General features: G+C 36.2%; 1 protein-coding gene and 1 pseudogene across 4 annotated transcripts in view; one reads left to right on the forward strand and one right to left on the reverse strand.

Moving 5' to 3' along the window:
- The window catches only part of DDHD1 (DDHD domain containing 1), a 114,073-nt gene that overhangs the window by 61,541 nt on the left and 26,204 nt on the right, over positions 1 to 26,328 (forward strand). For all 4 annotated transcript variants that reach the window (XM_027861121.1, XM_027861123.1, XM_027861122.1 and 1 more), the window contains 4 exons: positions 493 to 599; positions 14,236 to 14,342; positions 25,009 to 25,271; positions 25,923 to 25,998. In XM_027861121.1, coding sequence (XP_027716922.1) covers positions 493 to 599; positions 14,236 to 14,342; positions 25,009 to 25,271; positions 25,923 to 25,998 — 553 coding nt within the window. The remainder of the gene's footprint in view (positions 1 to 492; positions 600 to 14,235; positions 14,343 to 25,008; positions 25,272 to 25,922; positions 25,999 to 26,328) is intronic.
- LOC114042428 lies at positions 20,965 to 22,469 on the reverse strand (annotated as a pseudogene).

Consider the following 26,328-nt stretch of genomic DNA (forward strand, 5'->3'; position numbering starts at 1 on the left):
GAAGAAATTATTTTAAAATCTTAACATTTAATAGTGGGAGTCAATTCCAGGATTCTTTTCTTCAAGCATCCTAATTTTGATTTCTGGTGCTTCTTTCATATTCACATTTGTTAAGGATGAAATCTTTGAAAACACAGCAAGTGTTATAATTTCATTCTTGAATAAAAATAAGAGAATCATTAATTTACTTGGATACATGCTTATCTTCTCTAAGGTGCCAAACTTTGGGAGACTGAATTGTCCGTAAAATCTAATTGAATACCTTTTAAAATAACTTTTAAAAGTAACATGCAAAAAAAAGAAAAATCATCAGGGAGCAATCATGGATAAATAGGTTTGGAAATTAGGATGTATTGGTGAAGAGTAATAATGAGCAGCTAAAGTAAATAAAATTTAATTAACAGCTTAGTGACATTATGAAGGAAATATAAATTTACTGTGTTTTAATGTTCCTTTTGTAACTTAATCTAATGAGTTCCTTTTTCTTAATAGGATGAGAGATGCTGCAAGAAAAATAGAAGAAAAGCACTTTTCTAATCATGCAACACATGTTGAATTTCTGCCTGTTGAGTGGAGATCAAAACTTGCTCTTGATGGAGGTACATTCAGTCTGTTGCCTTCAAGAACCAATTTAGGTGTACCTACTCCCTGATTCTCATACTGGAAATGAATGAGTTCTCCTTCCTTGAATCTCTCCAAGTACTTTTCACCTCTACATTGCTTTGATCATATTCAAAATGTGTTGTAGTTATTTGTGGACACGTTGTACCTTATCTGATAGATTATAATCTTGAGAACAGGGTCTGTGGGGCTTTTTGCATTTTCTCTATTTATACGCATTTATTATTTTACATTCTCTCCCAATTGAATAATAAGAATAAAAAATAAAACTCCTATAATGAATATGCATTGCTTAGCAATAGATATTGCCCAAAAATTTAGGCAGTAGACATGTCAAAACTGTATGTCTTATTCAGAATTTTAAGTAGAAAATAGATAGCATGTTTCATTTTCAGTCCTGACTAAGGATTGATCAGTCATTGATCAAAGTTCTAAAGCCTTTCAGAATTGGTTTTCTTTATAATGATATCATTATATAAATTGTTCTCCCACTTTTGTTCAATTTGCTGCATTAATTCATAGGATATAAGTACATGAAGAATACAGACTGTTCAATTAGAGCAATTAGAACAAGTGAGGGAAAGATCCACTACTTGGTTAAGGAGAGCAGGACAAATTTCATGGGAAAATCCATTTGAAATGAGTCTTGAAGGATGAATAGGATTTTAGTAGGCATTTTCCCGAAACTGTTTTGTTATTTTTCTGGCATAGTAATATTCCATTACATTCATATACTATAATTTGTTTAGCCATTCCCCATTAAGTAGTTGTCGTTTAGTTTCTATTTTTGAGCTACTACTACAAAGAGAGCTGTAAATATTTTTGTATATATAGATTCTTCCTCCTCCTTTGATCTATTATTGGTGTAGTTGTGTCAGAGGAAAGGAACAATTTAGTGACTTTGGGGGACATGGTTCCAAATTACTTTCCAGAGGTCTACGTTTTAGTTAGTCTTTTGAATCTTTTACACTTAGCATTACAATTTTCACCTTATTGTGCTTAAGAAATGCTTGAATTGAATTGAACTAGGAGCTGGATAATGTTAAACCAAGAATGTTTTTTGTTTACTTGTTTTTTCAAGTAGAAGGTAGGAAGGGGGTGAAATTTGAGTTGAGATTTCATTGATTTACCCATTAATTAATGAATAAAAATTAAGGAAGTTGAAGTGATGACCCTTGACGCATAGTGAATATAAATAGAAAAGGGAAGATAATTTGAGTATAATAGAACAGTTTATCTGCTACATCACTGATGTGGAAGTTAAGATCTGCTTCCCCCATTGGGGAAGAAATATTTCTTCCTATTACCTTACCACTTTAATGGACTTTTGTGGAGAATAGAGGGAAATGTGACTATACGACATTTTCGATCACAGACAAATAAATTGTGATACTTTGTATTTATGGGGCCAAGTGATACTGGGACTGGACAGTGGTTCTAGAAGTGGTTTATCATAATTAAACACTTTTTTGAGTATAGTTCTAGATGAGATAGTCTAACCTTTAACATTATATAGCAGTATACCCTCTTCTCAGATCATCAGTCCTAGGTACCATGGCAATATCTGTTTCCTTGCAAAATGCAGTGAATTCAATATCAAGAATACTATAATCAGTAGTGTTAATGACTTGTACAACAACCGTTGCAGGCATTGTGTATACCAGTATGTAAGCCTTTCTACTTCCTCCTAAAGAATGTTTTTGTAGCCACTGAGATTAGGTTTCCCTATCACTCTCCCAGTGTGGAAGTATAGAATCAACTCTTGGGAATCCTACCGCTGGCAGGCATGGTACACTGGAAAAAGCACTGGTTCTTTCAGAAGACCTGTATTCTACCTCTAATGCTTACTAAATGTATAACTTTGGGCAAGTCACTTAACCTCCTTAGTTCTGTTTTCTCATTTGTAAAATGAAGAGATTGTACTCTTACCTCCAAGTTCCCTTGCAGCTTAAAATCTAGCATACAATTAAATCTTGTTCAAAGGCTTAGTGATGAGTATTGAAATGCTGAATTCTGAAAACAGCAAATAAAACTAATTTGATTAGCCCCTTAGAGTGGAAAGGTAGCCTGGAGGCAGAGTGTAAAAGGCAGTAAATGCCAAGCAGAGGTTTTTATATTTTATCCTAGAATCACTGAAGGTTATTATTTAGGGGAGTGACATCAGAGATGTGCTTGAGGAACATCAATTTGTCTACTCTATGGATGATACATTAGAGACAGAAGAAGCTTGGGAAAAGAGTCCTATTAAAACTGTTGCAACAGTGCAAGCAAGAGGTTAGGAGGGCCTGAAATTGTATGGCATACCATCATATGAATGGAGAAAAGAGATGAATCAGAAGTTGTGAATATAGAATTGACAAAACTTGATAATTATTTATGAGGGAAAGGGATAGAAGATGAGTATGATTCTGAAATTGTTCAGGATTGATTTTGATACAAGTCATTGAACAAAATAAAGGAGGTTTACTTTACCATAACATAGGAAGGATATGTAACTGAATTACTATGGCACTTATCTTCAGCTTTGTTAGACGTGGCCGCCTTTGCCTCCTTAAGGATGTGCTTCTGGTCCACATGTCATCAGGGCAAGTTATGGTGACTCAGTTGGTCTCAGGCACCCACTAAGTCTGAAAGGCCCAGTCTCCACATGGGTGGGATTTTTTATGACCTTAGATAAGCAGTGTCAGATTAAGCCGGGTTCAGTCAGGTCTCAGTGACAGCTTTATCTTCTTTTGAGGAAAACTAAACCACATGCAAGAGGGAAGGAAGTCTGAGCCTAACCCATGTTATGGGGAAGCACTAGTGGATGTTATTAGCCCTATCACACCCAGATTCACAACTTTATTACCTTCAACTGACTCCTCACTCATATTACCCCCACCCCCTGCCTATCCAGTTTGTTGCCACTTTTTGTCATTTTTGCCTCTACGGTATCACTTGTATGTTTCCCTTTCTTTCCATGCACACAGCTGCCACACAAGCCCTCATCACCTCATTTGTAGACACTATTACAGTAGTCTTGTGTTTGGTCTCCTTGCCTTGACTCTTTTTCTACTTCAGTCCAACCTCCACTCAGCTGCAAGTGTTCTTAAAGCACAGGTCTGACTATGTCATCTCCCTCTTCCCAGTCTTCCCTCACACGCTTGCACAGTTAACTCCAGTGGCTTCCTTTTGCTTTTAGGATCATATATAAAATCCACTATTTGTCTTTTAAAGTCCTTCACAATCCAACTCCTTGTTACCTTTCCAGTCTTCTTATACTTAACTCACTCCATGTACTCCACTTCAGTGACTGGCCTCCTTGCTGTTCCTTACACAAGATACTTTTATCTCCCAACTCTGCATCTTTTCATTTTCTGGCTCACATAACCTAGAATGGTGTCCCTCCTTACTTGTGTCTTCTAATTTCCTTCAAGACTCAATCAAAATCCCTTCTATACACTATTCTCCCTCTTCTCCCTCTTCCTCTCCCCTGCCCCAGCCCCCAGTGCCTTTCTTCTGAGATTACTTCACATTTAAACTGTATATAAGCTTATATGTACATAGTTGTTTGCTTGTTGTATCCTTCGTTAGAATGTGGGCTCCTTGAGGGCAGAAAACATGGTTCTTCCTTTATTTGTATACCCAGAGCTTAGCACAGTTCCTGGCACATAGTAAGTGTTTAATAAATGTTTGTGGATTGATTTATTACTTGATCATTGAACTGTAGATAAATGAAAATAACATTGTCATACTCTGAGGTTAGCATTATTTACAATTTTTTTAAAATTGTAAAACTTTATTTTACCTTTCTCAGTTTCCTTGTCTGTAGTAGTTACAGTAAAAAATCTTTGATTTAGGTCCATCATTACTATCATTCTTAGTGAAATAACACAAAATATCAGAGATTTTCATTAAATGTTTATTTACTCTCGAGAACAAAGATCCTGCACGATAACTACTTATTTAGATCTCATCTCACATCTTCCTGAGCTGACTTAGAGCAAGTAGATGAAAGTGAGAGAGGAGTCAAAAGAGTGTACAAGATCCATGGTAGCAAAAATTTATAGTCTGGTTGTTGTCTTCTTAATCCTAGATAACAGTAACTTTATATTCTATCAATAGGGTTCCTCAGTTTCGGCAGTCTTAACTTGTGATTTCAGTGATCCTGCTCATAGCTGAGTAGATAAAATGTTATGTACTTTCTTGTCTGCTGTGTATTATGTTTAATAGCCTAGTGATAATTTAATTCAATTTAGTTCAACATTTATTAAGTGATAGTTTGCAAAAGTCACTATGTCAAATACAGAAGCTGGGAAGACTAAAATAGAATCCTTAAAGAGTTGACACTTTAGTAGGTGGGTTCAGAATATACAAACATTAAAAATACAAAATAGTTTGAGAAGGGAGAGATCACTAACAACTCCATAGATCAGAGAAGTCTTTTTAGAGGAAAAGTGGTACTTGAGCGGAGTTTTGAAAGAAGATAAGGCTAAGAATTCTGAAAAGCAGAAGTGAAGAATTTATTCCTGGCTTTGGGGAAGGCTTATACAATGACAAGATATGACAGAATGTCTGATTTGGAGAACAGCTAATGATCCAGGTTAGCTGGAACTTAGCATAAAGGGGGGAAATGTGAAATAAGAATGGGAAAGGAAAGATGGAAACAGATTGCAGAGGACCTTAAATGCCAAGCTAAAGAGTTTATATTTTGTCCTAAAGGCAGTGGGGAGTCACAGAAAGCTTTTGAATAGGGGAGTTGACCTGTGGCTTGGAAAGATTATTTGGCAGCTGTGTACAGGGGAGGAAAAGGATAAGTAAGTAGGTAGATCACTAAGGTATTTACTAAGTTTTATTTGCCAGGCACTGTGCTAAGTTCTGGGAATACAAATAAAAGCAAACAAGACAATCCCTGCCCTCAAGGAACTTATTCTATTGGGGGAAAACAGTATATAAAAGAGTGCAGAGAAGGGGAGGGAAAGCATACCCACAATAGAAACATGGTGAAGGTAGCCGCTATTGCCTAAATTCATATAGGGAAGACAGTTCATTAAGGATAGGACACTGAAGACCCTGAGGCATTTAAGGAGAATTTGGCCAAAGAAACCCAGGTAAAGGGTCAACTGTGGTCTCAAAAAAAAAAAAATGTAGAGAAAGGTGGCAAAATCCTGTGAGAGTAGAGTCCAAGGTGTTAAAGCTTAGAATAAGCTAAGACTAGCAATTAATGCTAAAGACAACAAAAACTGACATGTATTATACTATTTTAAGGTTTGAGGAACACTTAAAATAAATAATCTCATTTGTGCAAAAGGATTTTGTTTTCTTTTTTATGCTTTTTGGAGGGGTGGGGGGAGCTCAATAGGATCAAGGATTCTGGCAAAGATGGTGGAATAGGAAGACGCAATATAGCCTCTTTATGCCCTATAACTATTCCACCAAAGATGTAGGAAGAGCAGAAGACCAAGTAATGACCAAGAAATCTAAGGAGAAACCACAGTAAGTAATTTTCTAACCCAGGTGAGCAGAGGGAGGCAGCCATTGGTTTACAGGCACTGGGTAAAGGGCCTGCACCTGGTTATGAGGGCAAGGAGCATTGTAGATCCGGCAGATTTGAGTCTTGATGCTGTGTGTCTTGCAAGAGACAAGAACATGAGCTTACCAGCATCTGTATCTTTCTGGCTGTGGATTTGTCCTGGACTGAGGCAGGGATCTTCAGTAAGGTGCAGGCTCCAGCTTACAGACCTGCAGTTATGTACCAGGACAGTAAGTAGTCCTAGATCAAGCTCAAACCTGCCCTGAGGCTGTGTACTTTGGGGAGTATGAACAGAAAGAGACTGCAGCTATGTGACTCTGACCTAGAGCAAGTTCATGGATTCAGTCCCTTGAATTGAGGACAGGGAGTTCAGACCAAGAGAATCCTAAAGTTGTATTGATCTGAACCTGGAGCAATCTACTGTAGCTCCTACCCGGGACAAGCCTACAGAATCAAATTTAGGGTCATAAGCTTGCCCTGTATTACTCAAAGAAAGTCTTCAGGTCCCTGGCATGAACCACCCCTGAGATCTTTTAAGAGTATATCATTAAGACAATGGGAGAGAAAAGGGGGAACAAGTTGGCAGATTAGAGGTAATCTAGCTGAACTCTTAAAACATTCCCCTCCAAACAACACCTCAAATCAAATTTTGGAGTGGCAGAACCAACAAAAGGTCAGGGTGAGACATTTTCTGGCCTAGGAAAACCAAGGAAGTTGTCAGGAGAAATTTGTGATACCACAGTGGAAGCCTGTCTGGAAACCACATATGTGACACAGCAATAGCAGCAGTTTTGGGACCTCTCAGCCCAGAGATGGTAAAGGGGTTGAACAACTAGTCAGAAAGATATGAGAGAAGCTGTTGCTGGCACTGATTGGCAAGTCTATTGCCTATACATAGTTCTGGGTTGCAGTTCCAGGGTAGAGAGGAACATTGGGGGGATCGATTACAAGAGAGCAGGGGCCTTGGTCACATTTTCAAGGCAGAGAGAAGGCTAGCACTTGTGGCTGCAGGGAATCAGGGGCCTTACCGGAGTCAAGACCAGAGTGCTGACCAGAAGAGCAGTGACCATACTTCTTCCATTTTTATTCCACTCTGAAAGCACCAAAAAGAAACCCCCCAAAAAAGTAAAGAAATAGGCCAGAAAAATGTGCAAACAACAAAAAAAAGAATTTGATCATAAAAAGCTGTTTGTGACAGAGAAGACCAAGACACAAACTCAGAAGATGACAACATTGTGAAAAGAGCTATGAAGAAAAAAATGCTAATTGGACCCAAACCCAGAAGGAATTCCTGGAGGAGTTAAAGAAAGAAATAAGAATGTTAGAGGAAAAAATCGGTAAAAAAAAATAAGAGTAATGCAGGAAAATTATGAAAAGAGAATTAATAGCTTAGTAAAATAGGCACAAAAAAGGCTGAAGAAAATACATTAAACACAAAATTGGCCAGATGGAAAAGGAGGTACAGAAATTCACTGAGGAAAATAATTCCTTAAAAATGAGAATTGGGCAAGTAGAAGTTAATGATGCCATGATGCATCAAGAAATGATAAAAATCAAAAGAATGAAAAAATAGAAGAAAATGTGAAATACTCATTGGAAAAACAACTGGCCTGGAAAATAGATCCAAGAGAGATAATTTTAAGAATTATTGAAAAGCCATGGTCAAAAAAAAGAACCTGAATATCATACTTCAAGAAATTAAGGAAAGTTGCTCTGGTATCTTAGATCCGGAATGTAAAATAGAAATAAAAGAATCCACTGATCACCTCCTGAAAGATATCTCCAAATGAAAACTCCCACAGATATTATAAGCCAAATTCCAGAGCTTCTAGGTCAAGGAAAAAATATTGCAAGCACCCAGAAAGAAACAGTTCAAATTATCATGGAGCCACAGCATCAAACAAGATTTAGCAGCTTCCACCTTAAAGGATTAGAGGTCTCAAAATATGATATTCTGGAAGGCAGAAGAGCTAGGATTATAACAAAGAATAATCTACCCAACAAAACTGAATATAATCTTTTGGGAGAAAATTGATATTTAATGAAATAGCTGGAAAGACCAGAGCTGAATAGAAATTTTGACATTTAAACACAAAACTCAAAAGGAACATAAAAAGGTAAACACGAAAGAGAAATCATGAAAGACTCAATAAAGTTAAACTGTTAATATTCCTATATGAGAAGATGATGACATGTAGCTCCAAAAAACTTTATCGTTACTAGGAGGGCATAAGATGGAAGGCATCATTATGAGTTGATTATGTTGAACCGATCTCCAAAAAAAATGAAAGGTTGAGAAAGAGGTATACTTTAGGAGAAAGGGGAAGGGAGAGGTAGAATGGTGAAAATTTTCTCACATAAAAGGGATGGACAAAGAAGAGCTTTTACTGTGAAGGGCGAAATAGGGTGGAGGGGGTAGTGCTTTTGAACTTAACTTTCAGAATTGGTTCAAAAGAGGGAAGAATACATATATATGGATATATTCATTTGTGTATAGAAATGCAACTTACCCAGTAGGGAAATAGGTTGGGGAAGGGGATAAAAGAAAGGGAGGGAATGATAAAAGGGAGGTCAGATTTAGGAAAGCTGTGATGGACTTCTGTTGAGAGGAAGGATAAAAACAGAAGGAGAAACAAAATGAACTGGAAGGGAATACATGAACTGTGAATATGAATATCCCTTCCATAAAATGGAAGGGGATAGCAGAATGGATTAGAAACCAGAATCCAACAATAATTATTTACAAGAGACACACTTGAAACTGAAAGACACAAGAGTTAAAGGGCTGGAGCAGAATCTAATACACTTGAGGTGAAGTTTTCAGACAAAGCAAAAACAAAAAGAGTCCTAATTAAAAGGGGTAATCGGGGAAACTACATTTTGCTAAAACATACCACAGACAAAAAAAATTTTAGCAAGTTTCTCTGATAAAGTCCTCAGCTTTCAAATACATGCTGAGTATCAGACTGAAATGAGATTTGGATTGATAATTGGTAATCAATTGGTAAATGGTCACAGGATACAAACAGGTAGTTTTCGGAAGAAATCAAAGCTATCTATAGTCATGAAAAACATGCTCTAAATCACTACTGATTAGAGAAAGGCAAAATAACTCTGAGGACTATTTCACAACTATCAGAAATGACATGCTGGAGGGGATGAGGGAAAAATAGGTATACTAATGAATTGTTGGTGGATTAGTGAACTGGTCCAACCATTCTGGACATTAATTTGGAACTATGCCCAAAGAAAGGGCTATAAAACTGTGCATACCCTTTGACTTAGCAATAGCACTACTAGGTCTGTGTCCCAAAAAGTTCAAAGAAAAAGGGAAAAGACCTATATGTACAAAAATATTCATAACAAATCTTTTTATGGTGGTAAAGAATTGGAAATAGATGGGATGCTCATCATCTGAGGCATGACTGAACAAGTTGTGGCAAATGATTGTGATGGGGTACAATTGTACTGTGGGAAATGATGACAGGGCTGGTTTCAGAAAAACATGGTAAGACCTAGATCGTTGTGCACAGTAACAACAATATTGTAATGATCAACTGTGAAAGATTGGTCTACTCTGATCAATACAGTGATCCAAGATAATTCCAAAGGATTCTTGATGAAAAAATGCTATCTATTTCCAGAAAGGGAACTGATGAACTCTGAGTGCAAATTGGGGTATATTTTTCTCACATTATTTTTCTTGCTTTAAAAAAAACCAAACATGGTGAATATGAAAATATTTGGCATGATTTCACATGTGTAATTGATATATTGCTTTCCTACTCAGTGGGTGGAAGAGGGTTGGAAGTGAGGGAACGAATTTGGAACTCAATTTAAAAAGAGAAGAATGTTAAATAAACATTGAATCAGAAAAAATTTGCACCTTGGAAATTGGAACACACAGAAATACATAGCATTAAATACCTGGAGTTGTACCAGCAGGGGATACAAATCAGAGCCAAAGAAGGTTTTGACATTCCCACGGAGTTGATTAGAGCCCTAACACAAAGTCCCATTTTGGGAAATAAGGCTAGAAGAATGAGTAAACAAACAAAAATACTCCTTCATAAGGTGCTGGTGCTAGGAACATCCAAGACACAGACCCAGAAGAAAAGAACAGTTCTAAAACATCTCTAAGCAAAGCCTCAAAGAAAATCATAGCTTGACCACCAGGTCACCTAGAATTCCTGGAAGAAATTATTATAGCAAGAGTTTGTTTTTTTTTTCTTTAAATGGTGTGAAAGGGATAGGATCACTGAATTAAACTGGATAGAAAGATAATATTGTTTCTATTCTCTCTGCCAAGGATAATGATCTTTGATTTAGAAAGGACAGAATAAAAATGCTTGATGGGGAGTTGAAACCCAAGATAATTAATGAAATTAAGAAGAAAGCACTTCAAGTCATTAAGCCCAGATTCACTGCAGCCCAAGATACTGGCAAATATCACAAAAACTCTTAGTGATCTTTGAAAGACCAGAGACGACAAGAGAATTGCTGCAGGCCTAGAAAAGGGGATGTGTTGTTCCAATTTTCAAAAATGGGGAGAAGAGAATTGTGTCTACAAACTGTAATGAACTTGCCTTGGATATTTGGCAAAATTAAAGAAACATTATTAAAGGGATTGGAAATCAACATCTAGAAAAGGAAGTAGTAATGACAGAAGACCAGTATTGTTTAATCATGAACAGGTCATCCCAAGCTAACCTCATTTCCTATTCTGACAGAGTTACTAAGCTAGTAACTTCGATCAGGATCAGGAAATCAGGAGAATGCTATATATAATTTACCTAGGTAGACTTTATGCATTTGAAAGTCTTTAATAATCTTATGGACAAAAATGCTTGAGATGGAGAGATGTAGGGCTGGATCATAGTTAGAATTAGGTGGGTTTGGAACCAGTTCAATGGCTAAATTCAAAGTATGGTTATTAAAAGGTCAATATCAACATTGCATAATATCTCTAGAAATATGTGTTTGCTCCTGTTGACGTGTAATATTTTCTTATAGTGGCCTGGCATAGAGTAGGTGCTTAGTAAATGCTTGTCAATTGATTATCATGTACCTGGAATAAAGACATAAGTGACTAACTTATCACATTTGCTGGTGATTCAAAACTGAGAGAAATAGTATGTTAGATGGCATGGTTCACCATGCTCTTGAATCTAATAATTTAATGGGAATTGATATAAATTTCTGGGCAGCTAGGTGACACGGGATAGAGTGCTTGGCCTGGAGTCAGGAAGATTTATTTTGCTGAGTTCAAATCTGGCCTCAGACACTGTGTGACCCTGGGCAAGTCACTTAACCCTGTTTGCCTCAGTTTCTTCATCTGTAAAATGAATTGGAGAAGGAAATAGCAAACCACTCCATATTTTTGCCAAGAAATCCCCAAGTGGGCTCATGAAGAGTAGGACACTACTGACACAACTGAACAACATAAATTCCTACATGTGGGTTCAATAAATCATCTTGCCAAATACAAAATGAGAAAAAGATATGGTCAGATTCATCATCAAAAGTTCATCTTTATCAGTGTATTTAGGGGGAACTACAAGTTCTAGTCAACAATGATTTAGCAAGAGATACTTTAGAGGTCACCCCTCATATTACAGATAAAAGAAACTGGGACCCAAAGTAGTTGACTGACCACCCTAAAGTAGTAAGTAGCAGAGCTTGGATATGATAAATACCAAGTTTTCTGAGTCAAATGAGCAAGAAGATGATGGATCCGATTCCGCACAAACCTCCCCAAAATAGAAATTATGGGCCGAAGGTAAAGCAACATCATCTGTTTCCATGATCTAGGACACCTAGAATCCAAAGGAATTTTTTTTAAATCCCCCAAACCTAGAATCTGATGATCAGCTCACTGACCTTGAGCTCACTCAGCACCCCTTCCTTCACCTCTTGTGTTACTGGCAGCAAAGCTGCACCAGCAGACCCAAGGAAACAACTTAAGGTTACATCAAAACCCAGTCCTATACCCCAGTCCCTCCTCCTACTTTCCATTACCGTGGAGAGCTTGGCTTTAAGTGGAGGAAATTTGCTGTAACGTCAGCTTGGCCATAACCCTTCAAGAGTAAAAACTTGCTGGAACTGCAACCCAGAATTCTGGGGTGATGCTGGGGAAAAGATGAAACTGCCAGTTCTGGGCCAAAGAACTGAGGAATAGGAGGAGTCAGTAGGTCACAAGGATAGGTTACCATGCAAGTGGGGGACTATGTAGCACTCTACCAAGCCCAAGTGAAAGAACACAACTTACAGGTGGGACCAGTTCTGACCACCCAAAAGTCAACTGGGACAGAGATTTGTTAAGCATGGCTAAATTAGGGAGGAAATAAATATGAGAAGGGAGTCAGAGAGTAAGTGATGTGGAAAATAAGGGGGGAAAAAGGACTCAAAGTACCAAAGATTTCAGGAAGAAGAAAACTCAAAGACATTAGCCATAAACAGGTAAATCAACAGGAAAACCAGCACCAACAGAAATAAATATGACCTTCAGATCTAATAAATAAGCGTAGGTTTCAGAATAAATACTGCAAAATAAAGGAAAATGTTCCAACACTTGATTAAGGTTGAGGACCCTATAGCTTTTGAGGAGAACATATCTCTACAATACCTGTTCCTAAGTGGTTTAAAAGAAAAATGAGAATTACTAGAGCAGAATTTGTGTGCTGCACAGCAAAAATAATTAGCAGAATAGAACAACTTGAATCTGCAGTAGTAGGCCTCACCAAAGAAACAAAAGAAAGAACAGTAGGTTACGAATCAGAAATAAAGGACAACGAAGAAGAGAAGCGAAAAACAAAAGTAAAAAAAAATATTCTCACTGGGCAAGCAAAACAAAGATTTCAAAGACAGGATGCAAACAACCTAATGATGATCATAAAGGTTTCCCAGAAGAAGATGCCTAGACAAAAACTCTTAATATCATAATGAAGGAAATAATAGAAAAGAGCTGCCCAGAATGTCTGAACATAGAAAATAAAATTCCAATAAAAAGAATTAACAAATCACTTCCAGACAGAAACCCACGACTGCAAAACTCCAAGATACATGGTGGTTAAATTCAGCAATTCAGTTCTGAAACTAGAAGTTCTACAAGCCATCAGGAGAAAGACTTTACATAAAAAGGAAAGGAAATTAATGAGGTGATCAGGGCTTAAATGAGGGAGGGGCCTTGTGAGTCTGCCTTGATAAAATATAAGTTCTTTAAGTGCTAGGTGTGTAAATGGCTTAGTAAGTATTTGTTGACTAATTGATGTAAGAAATTTTGTTAACATAGGATTGGCACAATTTGGCCACTGGATTTGGGGAGGGGGGTGAAAGTGAGAAAGAGTCAAGAATGAACCTTGTAGGAGAATGTTGGTGAAGACATCCACTGTTAAGAGAAGTAGGGAAATTTGTAAGAGGGTTTTGGGGAGAAGATAATAAGTTCTTTTTGGACCTGTTAGGTTAGAAATGGCCTGCGGACTATCCAATTTGAAATATATAATGAGCAATTGGTGTTATGAGACTAGAGTTCAGGAGAGACCAGGACTGGATAGTTATGTCTGGGGGTCACCTGAAAGGAGATAATAATTGACTTCATGGGAGAAAATTAAAACCATAAAGGCGAAAATGTAAGGGGAAAAAAAAAAAAAAGAAGAGAGTCCACAGCAAAAGAACTGATTATCTGTACACAAAGCAACATTTATGAGATTTAGTGTTTACTCCTGATTACCATTGATAATAGTCTTAAGCAATATCCGTGGAAGTCAATAAGCCCAAGGTAAAAAAGTATAAGAAATAAAAATAAGGAAAGAACAATAAGAAAAAAAGTGTAGGAGGTGAAAAAAAGGTGAGGAGTAAAGTACCACCTACATTTATCCCAGTTGCTGCTTAATAACATCCAAAGCAGTGAATGAACTGCCCTTCTCCACTTTATGTGCCTACCAGATATCAAGGTAAAAACCAGTGTAATTCAGTGATCAGTTAGATTTTTCTAATAGTGTTTGATTTATGACAGTTTAGTTTTGTTTTTAACTACATATATATTTTATTTCTGTACATAAAGATTTCTGAATGTTTAACTTGGTCTTTATCTTTATTTCCAGACACCGTTGATTCTATTACTCCTGACAAAGTGCGAGGATTAAGGGATATGTTAAATAGCAGTGCAATGGACATAATGTATTATACAAGTCCACTTTATAGAGATGAAGTAAGTATTTTGATATATTGTTCTTTGCTGTTACAGAATAGTGATATAGCATTATTCAGAATTTTAATGCAAGTTTAACCCTTAAAAAGAGAGGAAGAATTCAACTGTTAATCACTTACCCTAATTGTGGTGATACACTTTATCCTATACCTTAGAATCCATATTTTTTAAGCACTCTCAACTTGTTCTGCATGTAAATCTCTCTTGGAAAAATAAGAAAGTATAGATTTAGAACTGGAAGGGGTCTTGGAGATCATTTAATCTAACATCTTCATTTTATAGTTGAGGAAACTGAAGCTCTGAGAGGTTAAGTGACTTACCCGACATATAGAGAGTAGGTGTCAAAGGCAGCATCTGAACCCATATCTTCCTACCATGATGCCATTAGTTGCTCTTATAATCTAATTGTATCTCTGATTAGAATTGAAAAATGATGTGGTCTTGAGTATTTGAAACCTGACCTCCATCTTGTGCATAGCGTTCTTAAACTATAGCCCTCCGTATATATTTTCCCCAAATAACTGAACAAATATATTTGTTCAGAGAAGAGGGAGAAGCTTTATTTAATAAAGGGTAAGACCTCTCTTTGGTAAAAAGAAACATTAAAAATGTTGCTTCTTACTGCTATTTAATGGCTTGGAAAGTGATTTAATTTCTTTAGGTTTCATTTCCTTAATCTATAAAATATGAGGATTGTTCTAAACAATTGCTAAGGTCCCTTTCCATCTCCAAATATTATTATCTTAAAGCATTTTTTGTTTGTTTTTTCTGTTAAATGCCTTTTTGTTTGTTTGGGGGATTTTCTGCCTTTTTCTGGCCACTTAATTCCAACTAAACTAAGTAACACACAACTAAACAGAGAAATTAAAAGGAGATAAACTTCAGTATAGTCAGCCAAATTACACGTAAATAAAATTAAGTTCCTAGTTTAAGTGAACTCCGTAGGACCTCTCAATTATTTTATTTAATGCATGGATTCTTTATCTTTTTTTGTGTCATGGCAGTCTGGTGAAGCTTGTGAATCCCTTTTTAGAATGTTTTTAAATGCATAAAATAAAACACGTAGGATTACAAAGGAAGCCAATTATATTGAAATATGATTTTTCAAAATATATTTTTTAAAATTCATGAACCTCAAGTTCAGAATATTTGATTTAATGGGACGTTCAGAATACATTACTTAAAGCCAGCATTTCTTGTATTTAGGACATATAGGTTAAAACCCTGGTTCACTGCACCAAATCAACAAGTGAAAACATGCTTTTAACTCAGTGGATGCCAAATACAGATTTGCTGGTGTGATTTCCTTACTACCTATAGGGCACATGTTAAACACTGTGGATTTCATAAATAAAGGTGAGATATGGGCCCTCTTTTCAAGCATTTCATAAATGATAGAAGTATGATGTACCTTCCCTTTGGAGATAGGAAGGGATTTTAAAAAAAAAACTTCATCCCTCACCCCCAGAGGACTTTCTGGGACAAAGTACACATTTTTAGATAACTGAAATGAAATGTTTATGATAAAATATTCGTGTGTTGCTATTTAATGTTTATTGATTCAAAACTATTTCCAAAACCATGTAAGAGGAAGATTTTTATATTATCTATGCTGTTTTTTTAGTCATGTCCAACTCTTTGTGACCCCATTTGAGGTTTTCTTGGGAAAGATATTGGAGTGGTTTGCTGTTTCCTTCTTCAGCTTATTTTACAGATGAGAAAACTGAGATAAACAACATTAATTGACTTGATCGGGGTCACACAGCTAGTAAGTGTCTGAGGCCAGATTTGAACTCGGATCTTTCTGACTCTAGCCTTTGTGCTCTATCCACTGCCCATATATTATATACAGTCATTGCAAAGTGGTACAGTAGAGGACCTGGATTTAAATTCTACTTCTGACAGTTTTAAGTAACTGTGTGACCATAAGCAAGTCACTTAGCTTTTCTGGCCTCATTTTCCTGTTCTGTGAAATGAAGAAATTGCACTAAACCTCTTCTAGTTCTAAGTCTATAAAACTCCGAAAGTATCTAATCATCTACTATACTGTTGCTTTTTCTGTTAACAGTGGTACTTCTTAACAAATACCCGAACAAGCCCTTTTATAAAATGCATTATCTCAAATCAATTAAAAACTGCCTCCAAATAGTGTAATGATAAATGGTAGTATATGTCACAAGATATATTTCTGCTTTCCAAACCTTAAAATGCTTTATAAATATGAGTTGTTAACTATTATTAATATGCCTGTATGGTATACAAAGAAAAATTCAATACTTTTCTTGTTTCTGTGCTTCTTACTCAATTTTTACATATCTAATAGTGACATAGATGTTGCTTAATTCAAATTTTTGTCTAATTCTTAAAAACTGGTCAAAAATGAAAAGTATTGAAGGTTTCATTTCCTTAACTTCAACAACTTATAGCTCCATATCTAAAAAAGTTAAAATATTTAAGGCAATTTCAGTTTGTACATTTGTAGTTGCATAAATCATAATTTTAAAATTAATATAAGCATGGTTTTATGCATAAAATAATAAATGATTATCCAAGTTTTCAAAAGGTAAGAGAGTAGAAGGCAAAATGTAAGTTAATGGGATCAACTTTAACTCCTAGGAATTTCCTAGAGCATTTTAAAAAAGAATGGTTAGTGAGCATTTTCTTTTAGAAAAAAGAAAGAAAGAAAACACTGATCATAAAGGACCATCATGACATCAAGAATGTGTTTTATAAGACTAACCTATATACTTTTTTTTTTTTGAATAGGGTTACCAGAGAAATCAGATCTACAACTCTAATCCTAGATTTTAGCAAAGAATTTCAGTCTTTCATAACAGTTTTTATGGACAAGATAAAGAGATGTGGGCTAGACAATAATATATTTCAGTGGATTTGGAAACAGTTTAACAGGTAGACCCAGAGTAGTAGTCATTACTGTTTTAATATCAACTTGAGAGTCAGTGAGGCATAATTAGAATTTTACATTTCTAGTCAGAATTGGTTAGATATAAGCTTCACTTCTGAAACTTCCTCGTGTGGGGATTGAAATTGTCCAGCCTACGATAAAAGAGACTGAGACAGAGCTCTGAGGTCCATGGTCCCTTCTAATGAAGAGGACCTCAGATCTTCCTCATGATCTGAGATGCACCCTTTTTCTGGGACTTTGTTTTTATAGGATTTGATATCTAAATATTCAAAAGAGGCATGGTAAAATACAGAATGTTACTGGTTGATAGTGTTCTTGAGGGCCAAAAATGGCATATTAGTAGGAGGGACGTACGTCGGGTGGGCATCTCCACTGACTAAATGGTCATAAGATGGTCACCTACTCGTGTTGGACAAGAGAGAATGGTCTAGAGGTACAAAAATAAATTGGAGGACTTTCCATGTGGTTGAATCACCCCTGCAACAAAGGGCTTGGTCACTATGACAAAGAAAAACAAAGCTTTCTATGATTAAGCAAGTGGTCTTAGAATCTGTAGTTCATGGTTCTGGGGCCTAATGTACAGAACTTGTAGTCACTGTCCCTATGGAATCATATCAGATTGATTGATATTGATTGAAATGAAGTAGGGGTCCAAACGAATTACTTCATACACTAGCTATGTGAGCCTGGGTAAGCTATTTAACCTCTTAAGTCACAGATCAGTTCCTAGGACTCAGTAAATGTCTTAGGCATTTTTGTATCTGTTGAAGGAATTCCCACCTTGGTGAAACTTCATTGGTGAAATTGAAGAAACTGATTAACATCCAAAGGATTGCATCCAGGATCGTGAAGAACATGGTGTTCATGGCATACAAGGATTGTTAGAAGAAACTCAGCTTAGAAAAGATTTAGGGAGAATATAACTGTCTTTAACTTTGTGAAGAGATAGCTGGTGAAGGGATTTGACTTGCTGAAGTTAAATCAGCAAGCATTATAAAGCACTTGCTATATGCTAGCACTGTGAATACCAAAAAAAAAAAAACAAACCAAAAAACCAGCCTTTGCTCGCAAGCTCACACTCTAATGGGGGAAGGAGTGGAGAGAATAAGCAGTTTTATATAGCACCTCCTATGTGCCATTCATTGTGTTGAGCACTTAACAAATATCTCATTTGATCTTCACAACAGCCCGGAGGTAGGTTATTACTAGGAGGTGCTGTTATTTTCCCCATTTTACAGTTGAAGAAACTGAGGCAGAGGTTAAATGACTTGCCCAGGGTTCAGATTCATACAGCTAGTGTCTACAGGTAGGCCACCTTCCCTTACATTTCTTTTCATTAATTCCCTTGATATTCTGGACCTTTTCTTGCAGGTGAATTTTGTTTTTTTTTTTCTAGCTCTAAAAAATGATTTTTTTGGTAGTTTGGTATGACACTGAATAAGTAAATTAATTTAGGTAGAATTGTCATTTTTATTATATTAGCTTGGCCTACCTATGAGTGATTGATATTCAGTTATTTAGATCTGACTTTATGTGAAAAGTGTTTTGTAATTGTGTTCATATAGTTCCTGGGTTTGTCTTAGCAGGTAGACTCCCAAATATTTTATATTATCTATAGTTATTTTAAATGGAATTTCTCTTTCTCTCTCTTGCTTCTGGGCTTTGTTAGTAATATATTGAAATGCCAGTGATTTATGTGGGTTTATTTTATGTCCTACAACTTTGCTAAAGCAGTTAATTATTTCAAGTAGTTTTTTTAGTTGATTCTCTAATTATATCATCATACCATCTGCAAAGAGTGATAGCTTTGCTTCCTCATTGCCTATTCTGATTCCTTCAGTTTCTTTTTCTTCTCTTATTGCTAAAGCTAACATTTCTAGTACAATAAAAGTAGTGGTGATACTGGGCATCCTTGTTTCACCCCTGATCTTATTGGGAGAACTTTTAGTTTATCCCCAATACATAAAATACTTGCTGATGGTTTTAGATAGATGCTAGTTATCATTTTACAGAAAACTCCATTCCTGTACCCCCTAGTGTTTTTGATAGGAGTGGGTACTGTATTTTGTCATGAGCTTTTTCTGCATCTATTGAGATAAATCATATGATTTCTCTTAGTTTTGTTATCGATTTAGTCAATTATGTTGATAGTTTTCCTAACATTGAACTAGCCAATGCATTCCTGGAAAAAATCCCTCCTGGTCATAGTGTATTAACCTCATGATAAATTGCTGTCATCTCTTTGCTAATATTTCATTTAAAATTTTCACATCAATATTTGTTAGTGAAATTGGTCTAAAATTTTTTCTCTGTTTTGGCTTTTACTGGTTTAAGTATCAGCACCATTTTTGTATCATAAAAAGAATTTGGTAGGACTCCTTCACCTATTTTTCCAAATAGTTTATTATTAATTAGTTATTAGAATTAATTGTTCTTTAAATGTTTGGTAGAATTCACTTGTAAATCCATCTGGCCCTGGAGATTTTTTTCTTAGGGAGTTCATTGATGGCTTATTCAATTTCTTAAATTATCTGTCCTGGGTCTGTTTTCCAGGTAGTTGTTAATCCAATGAGGTATTTTACATTTCTTCTCTTTTTCATTCTTTTAATTTTGTTTGACTAAAAAAATTCTTAATGTCTCATAGAGTCATTCGCTTCCACTTGTCCAATTCTAATTTTTAAGGAATAAATTTCTTCAGTTAACTTTTTTAACTCCTTTTCCATTTGGCCAATTCTACTTTTTGAGAAATTGTTTTCTTCAATTTTTGTCCTTCCTTTTCCAAGTTATTGACTCTCTCTTGAATACCTCTCATTTCTTTTCCCACTTTTTCTTCTACTTCTCTTATTTGATTTTTAAAATTATTTTTGAGCTCTTCCAAGAAGTCATTTTGGGCTTGAGACCAGAACTTTATTCCCCTTTGAGGTTTCAGATATAAGTATATTGACAGTGTTGTCCCCTTCTGAGTTTGTGTTTTGATCTTCCCTGTCACCACAGTAATTTTCTATGATCAAGGTTCTTTGTTTCTTCTTGCTTTTTTTTCCCCCTTTGGCCGATCTCATGGCTGGTTATGGTAGGGCTAGTCTAGACACAAACGAACACCTTGCCCTAAGGGTGTGCATACATGCAAACATGGACACACACACATACTGAGATGTACACACCCAGAGACATACATGTTGGTGAATAAAGGGAAAATAAATGTTCCCAGCCCTTAAATGCACTGCATTTTCCAGATACTCTCAGGAAAGCTCTATGCCTCAATGCATCTATCATCTGATAAAAATGGTCCTAGAAAGCTGTCCATCATTGGGCACTGACCAAAGGGGGTGGAGTTGGTGAGAGAATGATGGCAATCAGGTGTCTTAACAACATATGGCATTTTTACCTGTGATCAGATCAAGCTATGTCTGGAGAGCAATGGACTCAGCCACAGTAGGGTAGCAAGAGACAACCAGACAAAGTAGGGGCACAATCAGGCATATACCCTGAGCCTTCACCTTGTTTTGTCAGTTCCTCTTTTGGCAGTAGACAGTCCTGCACTCTCCTTTCTACCCTCTCCTAGAAGTGAGCCCACCCACACAGCAAGGAATACTGATATCCAAGAAACACACATCCAGCGACATGGAGTGGTACACAGGCACACAAAAAATGAAGACCTAGGTTGATGTGAGCTTTTTATTCTTTGAGACCAAGGGCTCAAACAATTGCCACAGTGATTAGATTGTCATCAGTGATGGGGGAAGTCCATGTCTCCGCGTAGAGGCAGCACCTATCATCAATAGTGATTGGGAGCATCAGCAGACATGTGTTTCAGTCTGTATGTTTCTGCCATGAGAGGGCCAATCTCTTCATTGCCCCAATGTATTGTAGGTAAGTTTTGCAACAACATGAAGAGACCCTGAAAATCCTCCTTATCCAAGATCATCTTCTGCCACTTAATCAAGAAGGCAGCACACACATAGAGATGGAAATGAGAAAATCCTTCTGGTATGGTGCATCAGAGGGGCAGATTATAAGCAGATTATTCATCCAGCAAAAGGCAAACTGTAGATATTCAACCTCGTACCTCCTGAAGTGATTGTGCACCTATTCATCAATCCAGTGACCAGCTCTTACATGCTTGAACTTTATTCTGGATCCCTGGCTGGGCAGAGGTGTAGTTATCTTGTATCCCATTCAGTAGCTTACTCATGCACCAAAAACTGTCTGCTTCAATGCTTTGTAGAATATCTTGAGAAAAGTTTGTCATATCAAAGTTCTCCACGTCCTCTTTAGCATATTCTGAGAGGAAGACAAAGAATGGGATGACCAAGTCATTAATTCCCTGCACATAGCTAGTGGCAGGGTGTCAGATGGCCCAAATAAAGAGAATTCTTTCAAAGATCTCTTGAACAAGTGGCTGCTGGAACAATGGAATGAGAGGATTTGTCCTTGGAATGTCTATATATATCAACAGGAGCCTCCACGTGACAGGTCTAACCTCCCTGGGAATTCCTGGCCAGCTACATTTCCTCAGTTCATCTAGGTCTATATTATGGCTAGAGAGAAGCTGCTGAAATTTTCCTTAAGCATGTTTTCTCTCAGACAGTCATTGGGGGAGCACGAGAAGCATTCTGGTCTGAGATCCAGGCAACAGGGGGGATGATGGGTCAGAGTGGAAGTGATTGCCATTTTTGAAGAGGGTTCCTTAAGCATGTATCACCAGAATTTCTAGACAGCTGGGCTTCACTGCTGGACTTCATGGCTTTAAAATTAGCTGTTATATCAGCTGCCATAGATTGAGACTACTCTGGCTTCACCTCCAATTGGAGAACCAGGACTTGGGCTGCAGTTGCCAAAGCAACCATAGAGTTCAGAGTTTGGAAAGAGGATGCGGAAAAATCCTCATCATCTCCAATGTCCCAAGCATCACTGGTATTTCGGGCAAATTCATGAAAACTGGAGGCTTTTTTATTCTTCAAGGGTACTGCATTTGACTTTTTGTTGTTGTTGTTGTTGTTATTGTTGGCTAGGCAATGGGGTTAAGTGACTTGCCCAGGGTCACACAGCTAGTAAGCTGCATTGACTTTTGAGCATTCTTTAATGAAGTTTTTTGTGAACTGAGGATCCAGTGGAGGATGCTGGATTCCATGTACTGACTGGATACTGCCTGGTATCTTGAAGTTCCTCTTCCAAAACTGTTTGCTGTTGTCTCTGGCCATGGCTCAGGCCCAGGGAGCGGGCTGTAGGTGGGACTGGGAGAGAGGGGGAGCTGGAGAGACACCCCCAGGACCCTGCCACCCAAGGGCCGATCAAAGCTGCTTCCCTCCTGCTGCCACTGCTACCACCACTGGACACCCCAAGTATTACCTTCTACATGAAGTTTTTCCTTATCCCTTCAAATTCTAGTACCCTCCCTCTCAAGCTACCTTGTATTTAACTACTTTGTATTTACTGACATTTATTCTATATGTTCTTTTATTTGTAGTTGTCTCCCGCATTAGAATGTAATCTCCTTGCCTTGTAGTGATTATTTCGTTCATTTTAGTTGTGTCTCCAAGACCTGATATATAGTAAAGATGCTTAATACTTGTTCGCTGATTATTGTGTACCGCCAGAGTATTCTGCAGAAAGATTCATTGCATTTGTAATTTTACCAGTGATGAATGCTTTTATAGATATTCATACCATAGTCCCACCAGTGTTGAATTTTGTTGTTTCTAATTATTTTTTCAATTTGTTGCATATGAGAGGGTATCTTAAAGTTCAGCAAAATTCTTTTTGGAAGAAGAAAAATGATATCTCTCTTAATCTAAACTGTTCAGTGACCAGGAAGAAACCCAAGAGGCCATCATAATTGATAGAATTGTAGAGGTAATTCTCCTTTTCTATTGTATTATCTTAGAGAGAGAGAAGTGGCATTAAAATCATTTGGAATGTACCCATAGTCTTAAAATAAGTCAGAAATTAAATTTTCCATTCTGGAAAGTTTATTGGTATGTAAACTTAGCTGGCCTCAGATTCAGGAAAATCTAGCTTCAAGAGCCACCTCTGAATATAAACTGACTGTGTGATCCTGAGACAGTCACTTATTATTGCCAGATAACTTTTTAAGACAGTAAGTTAAAAGCTTCTGATCTACATTAGAAGAGGGATTTCCTTACTTGACAGTCTTCCATACCTACAAAATCAAAAAGGGGGCGGAAGGAGGGAGGTGTGGTGAAAATAAGCCAAAATTCAGTTACCCTGAATTAAGGACATAATCACAGAAGTCCATTGCTTTCAAAATAGGATTTGAAAAAAAAATAAAAAGCCCTTTACCCTAGTTAATTATTATAGAAGTTATGAGGTGAAGTTTTATTACCCCACATAGTAATCAAGCATTTGCAGATATATATGTTTTTTGTACTTTTCCATGGGTAAAAGTAGAATTCTGCCAACCAAGATACGCTTTCCCTGCTCACTTCATATGACATTATATGAAAATAGAAAAATTATTATTAGTTAGACCAGCCCTCCATTATGACTCCACTAAGATCTTCGTCTGATATCTCATCATGGCATGGAGATGGTCCTGGATTCTTGAAGGTTATGCCAATAGAGCTCAAGGTCTGTCAGATCTAACACAAAAGGCTTTGAGTACAAGCATCAGGCCATATATGTTAGCTCAGCTAACTTCAAACAGGCTGGTTGCAGGGTGAATTTTTGTATGTAGGAATTCTTGAAAACCGTCTTCTAAGACAATGCTGTCAAACCCAAATAGAAACAGAGAAAAAAACCACAAAATAACATTTTCTTTGTTGTATTTTTAGTTATTTTGCTAAACATTTTCCAATTACTTTTTAATCTGGTTCAGGCACACTGGGGAGTTTAACATCTCCATACTAAGACTCCGACAAAATCACAGATCTTCTACATAGAGACAGTGGAAAGGAATAGTATATCTAGGAATGTTAGTCTTTCAATTTAAAAAAAAAAATTCTACTTTTCAGAAAAAATATGCAACTTTTTTTTCTCATTTTATACTCCCAAACCTAATAGTTTGATAGGCTTTTGAATCAGTAAGGCTAATATCCATTTTTTTCACAAACTCAAGAGGTAACTCGGTTTAGATATGTTGCTTTTAACACTGTGGGTTTGTTTGTTTTTGTTTTGTTTTGTTTTTTAACAACAGCCTTTTAAAAATTATTTTGTTGTAAATTTTAAGCTTCTTAATATAACGTAAGTTCCTAGAAGGCAGATTTTTGGCTTTGTATTCTCATCATGTAGCACAGCACCTTGTACATAATAGGCATTTAGTAAATGTTTGAGTTGAAATTGGAATTAAGGTTTCAGTGGGAAAAATTATGATTAGGGATACATGGAAATTTTCCTTCTGACAAGAAGGAAAAGCAACATGAAATTATTACTGGAACATAAATGGAATTATTTTGAAAGTAATTATTTTGAAAAGCTATAATACTTCAAATAGCCTAATCCTGATTTCTGAGTTTTATTGTTTTCCTTTGCATTAAAAGGATATCAGGTTTAATACCACAATGTAAACATGATATCATTTTAACTGGCTCAATTGTAGAATTTTTTTCTTTTTAGTTTTTAAACTTGTCCCTAAAATTGGATTTATGTTAGAGATAATTGTCAGTATCCTCATGGGATTGGATGACATTATGTTCTTGATGTTTATTCCTCTTTTTCTTATTACACAGGAGGTTAAAATTGAAAGTTAAAACTGACATATGATTACTTTCTTATTTCAAACAGCTAGTTAAAGGTCTTCAGCAGGAGCTGAATCGATTATATTCGCTTTTCTGTTCTCGGAATCCAGACTTTGAAGAAAAGGGGGGTAAAGTCTCAATAGTGTCACATTCTTTAGGATGTGTAATCACTTATGACATAATGACTGGCTGGAATCCTGTTCGACTTTATGAAAAGCTAATGCAGAAGGAAAGTGAACTACCTGATGAACGATGGACAAGCTATGAAGAACGACATCTCCTGAATGAACTCTATCTAACTAAGCAGCGGTAAAGTAGTAATAGTAATAATAATAATAGTAATAGTAATAATGGTATTAAACAAAAACCACTTCCAGGCCAGAGGGGAGAATAGCAATAATAATAATAGCATTTCTTTAGCATCTACTATATGCCAGGCATGTGCTAAGCACTCATTTAATAGTATCTATTATTCTCTTTAAAGAATGACCAATAAGAGGAATTCTCTTTCCAGAAATTACTCTACTTGGAATTGGTATTGTCAAGATAATAAATCTTAGACCAAAGATTACAGCATTACATGTCCTAGTTGAATTTTAGGTATTTAAAATATTATATCCATTTCCTTATGTTTATAATAAATATATTTGTCACCCTATATTCTCTCCCTTAGTTTTTACTTTCTGTTTTACTGAGGGAGATTCTAGTTTCTCTTTAGGATCTTTAATCTTTTAAAGATTTTAAATTTAGAAGCTTTTAGTGAAAATATGACTTTTAAGAGGGCTGTTCAGAGAACAGTAAATTTTTAAATTAAGAAATTATATAGAATAGTAAGATCAAATCTCTTATAAATGCTTAGAAAATAGACTATTATTTCTAGCCTATTTTGTTCATTAATTATAAACATAATGTATTAAATTTGTGAAGGTTTTAAAATGTACTTAATATATAATTTCACAGGTTGAAAGAAATAGAAGAAAGATTGCAAGGATTGAAGACATCAACTATAACACAAACACCTGCCTTAAAATTTAAAGTATGTAAAAAAATTTAAAATTTGTATTGTTCATTTTAGTGTGTTTTTTAATGTCATCTCACATATGACAAAATTACATGAGAAATGAGATCATTTTAAGTATATAGTTAATTCTACTTTAACTCAATTATGATAAAGTCACTGATCTTGGGTTCTGTCAATGCTAATGCTTTATGTTCTGAAGGACTGCAAACTAATTTTTTTTTTATTCAACAAACATTTTTTTTGAGTGCCTAGTATATGCCACTGTGCTAGGTATATTGGGTGGGAAGGGATACAAAATTATAAGACAATGTTCCACCTGTAATGATTTACCTAAGGTAGATATAA

Source organism: Vombatus ursinus, unplaced genomic scaffold (genome assembly GCF_900497805.2).
Source record: "Vombatus ursinus unplaced genomic scaffold, bare-nosed wombat genome assembly UNPS02014449.1, whole genome shotgun sequence".
NCBI lineage: Eukaryota > Metazoa > Chordata > Mammalia > Diprotodontia > Vombatidae > Vombatus > Vombatus ursinus.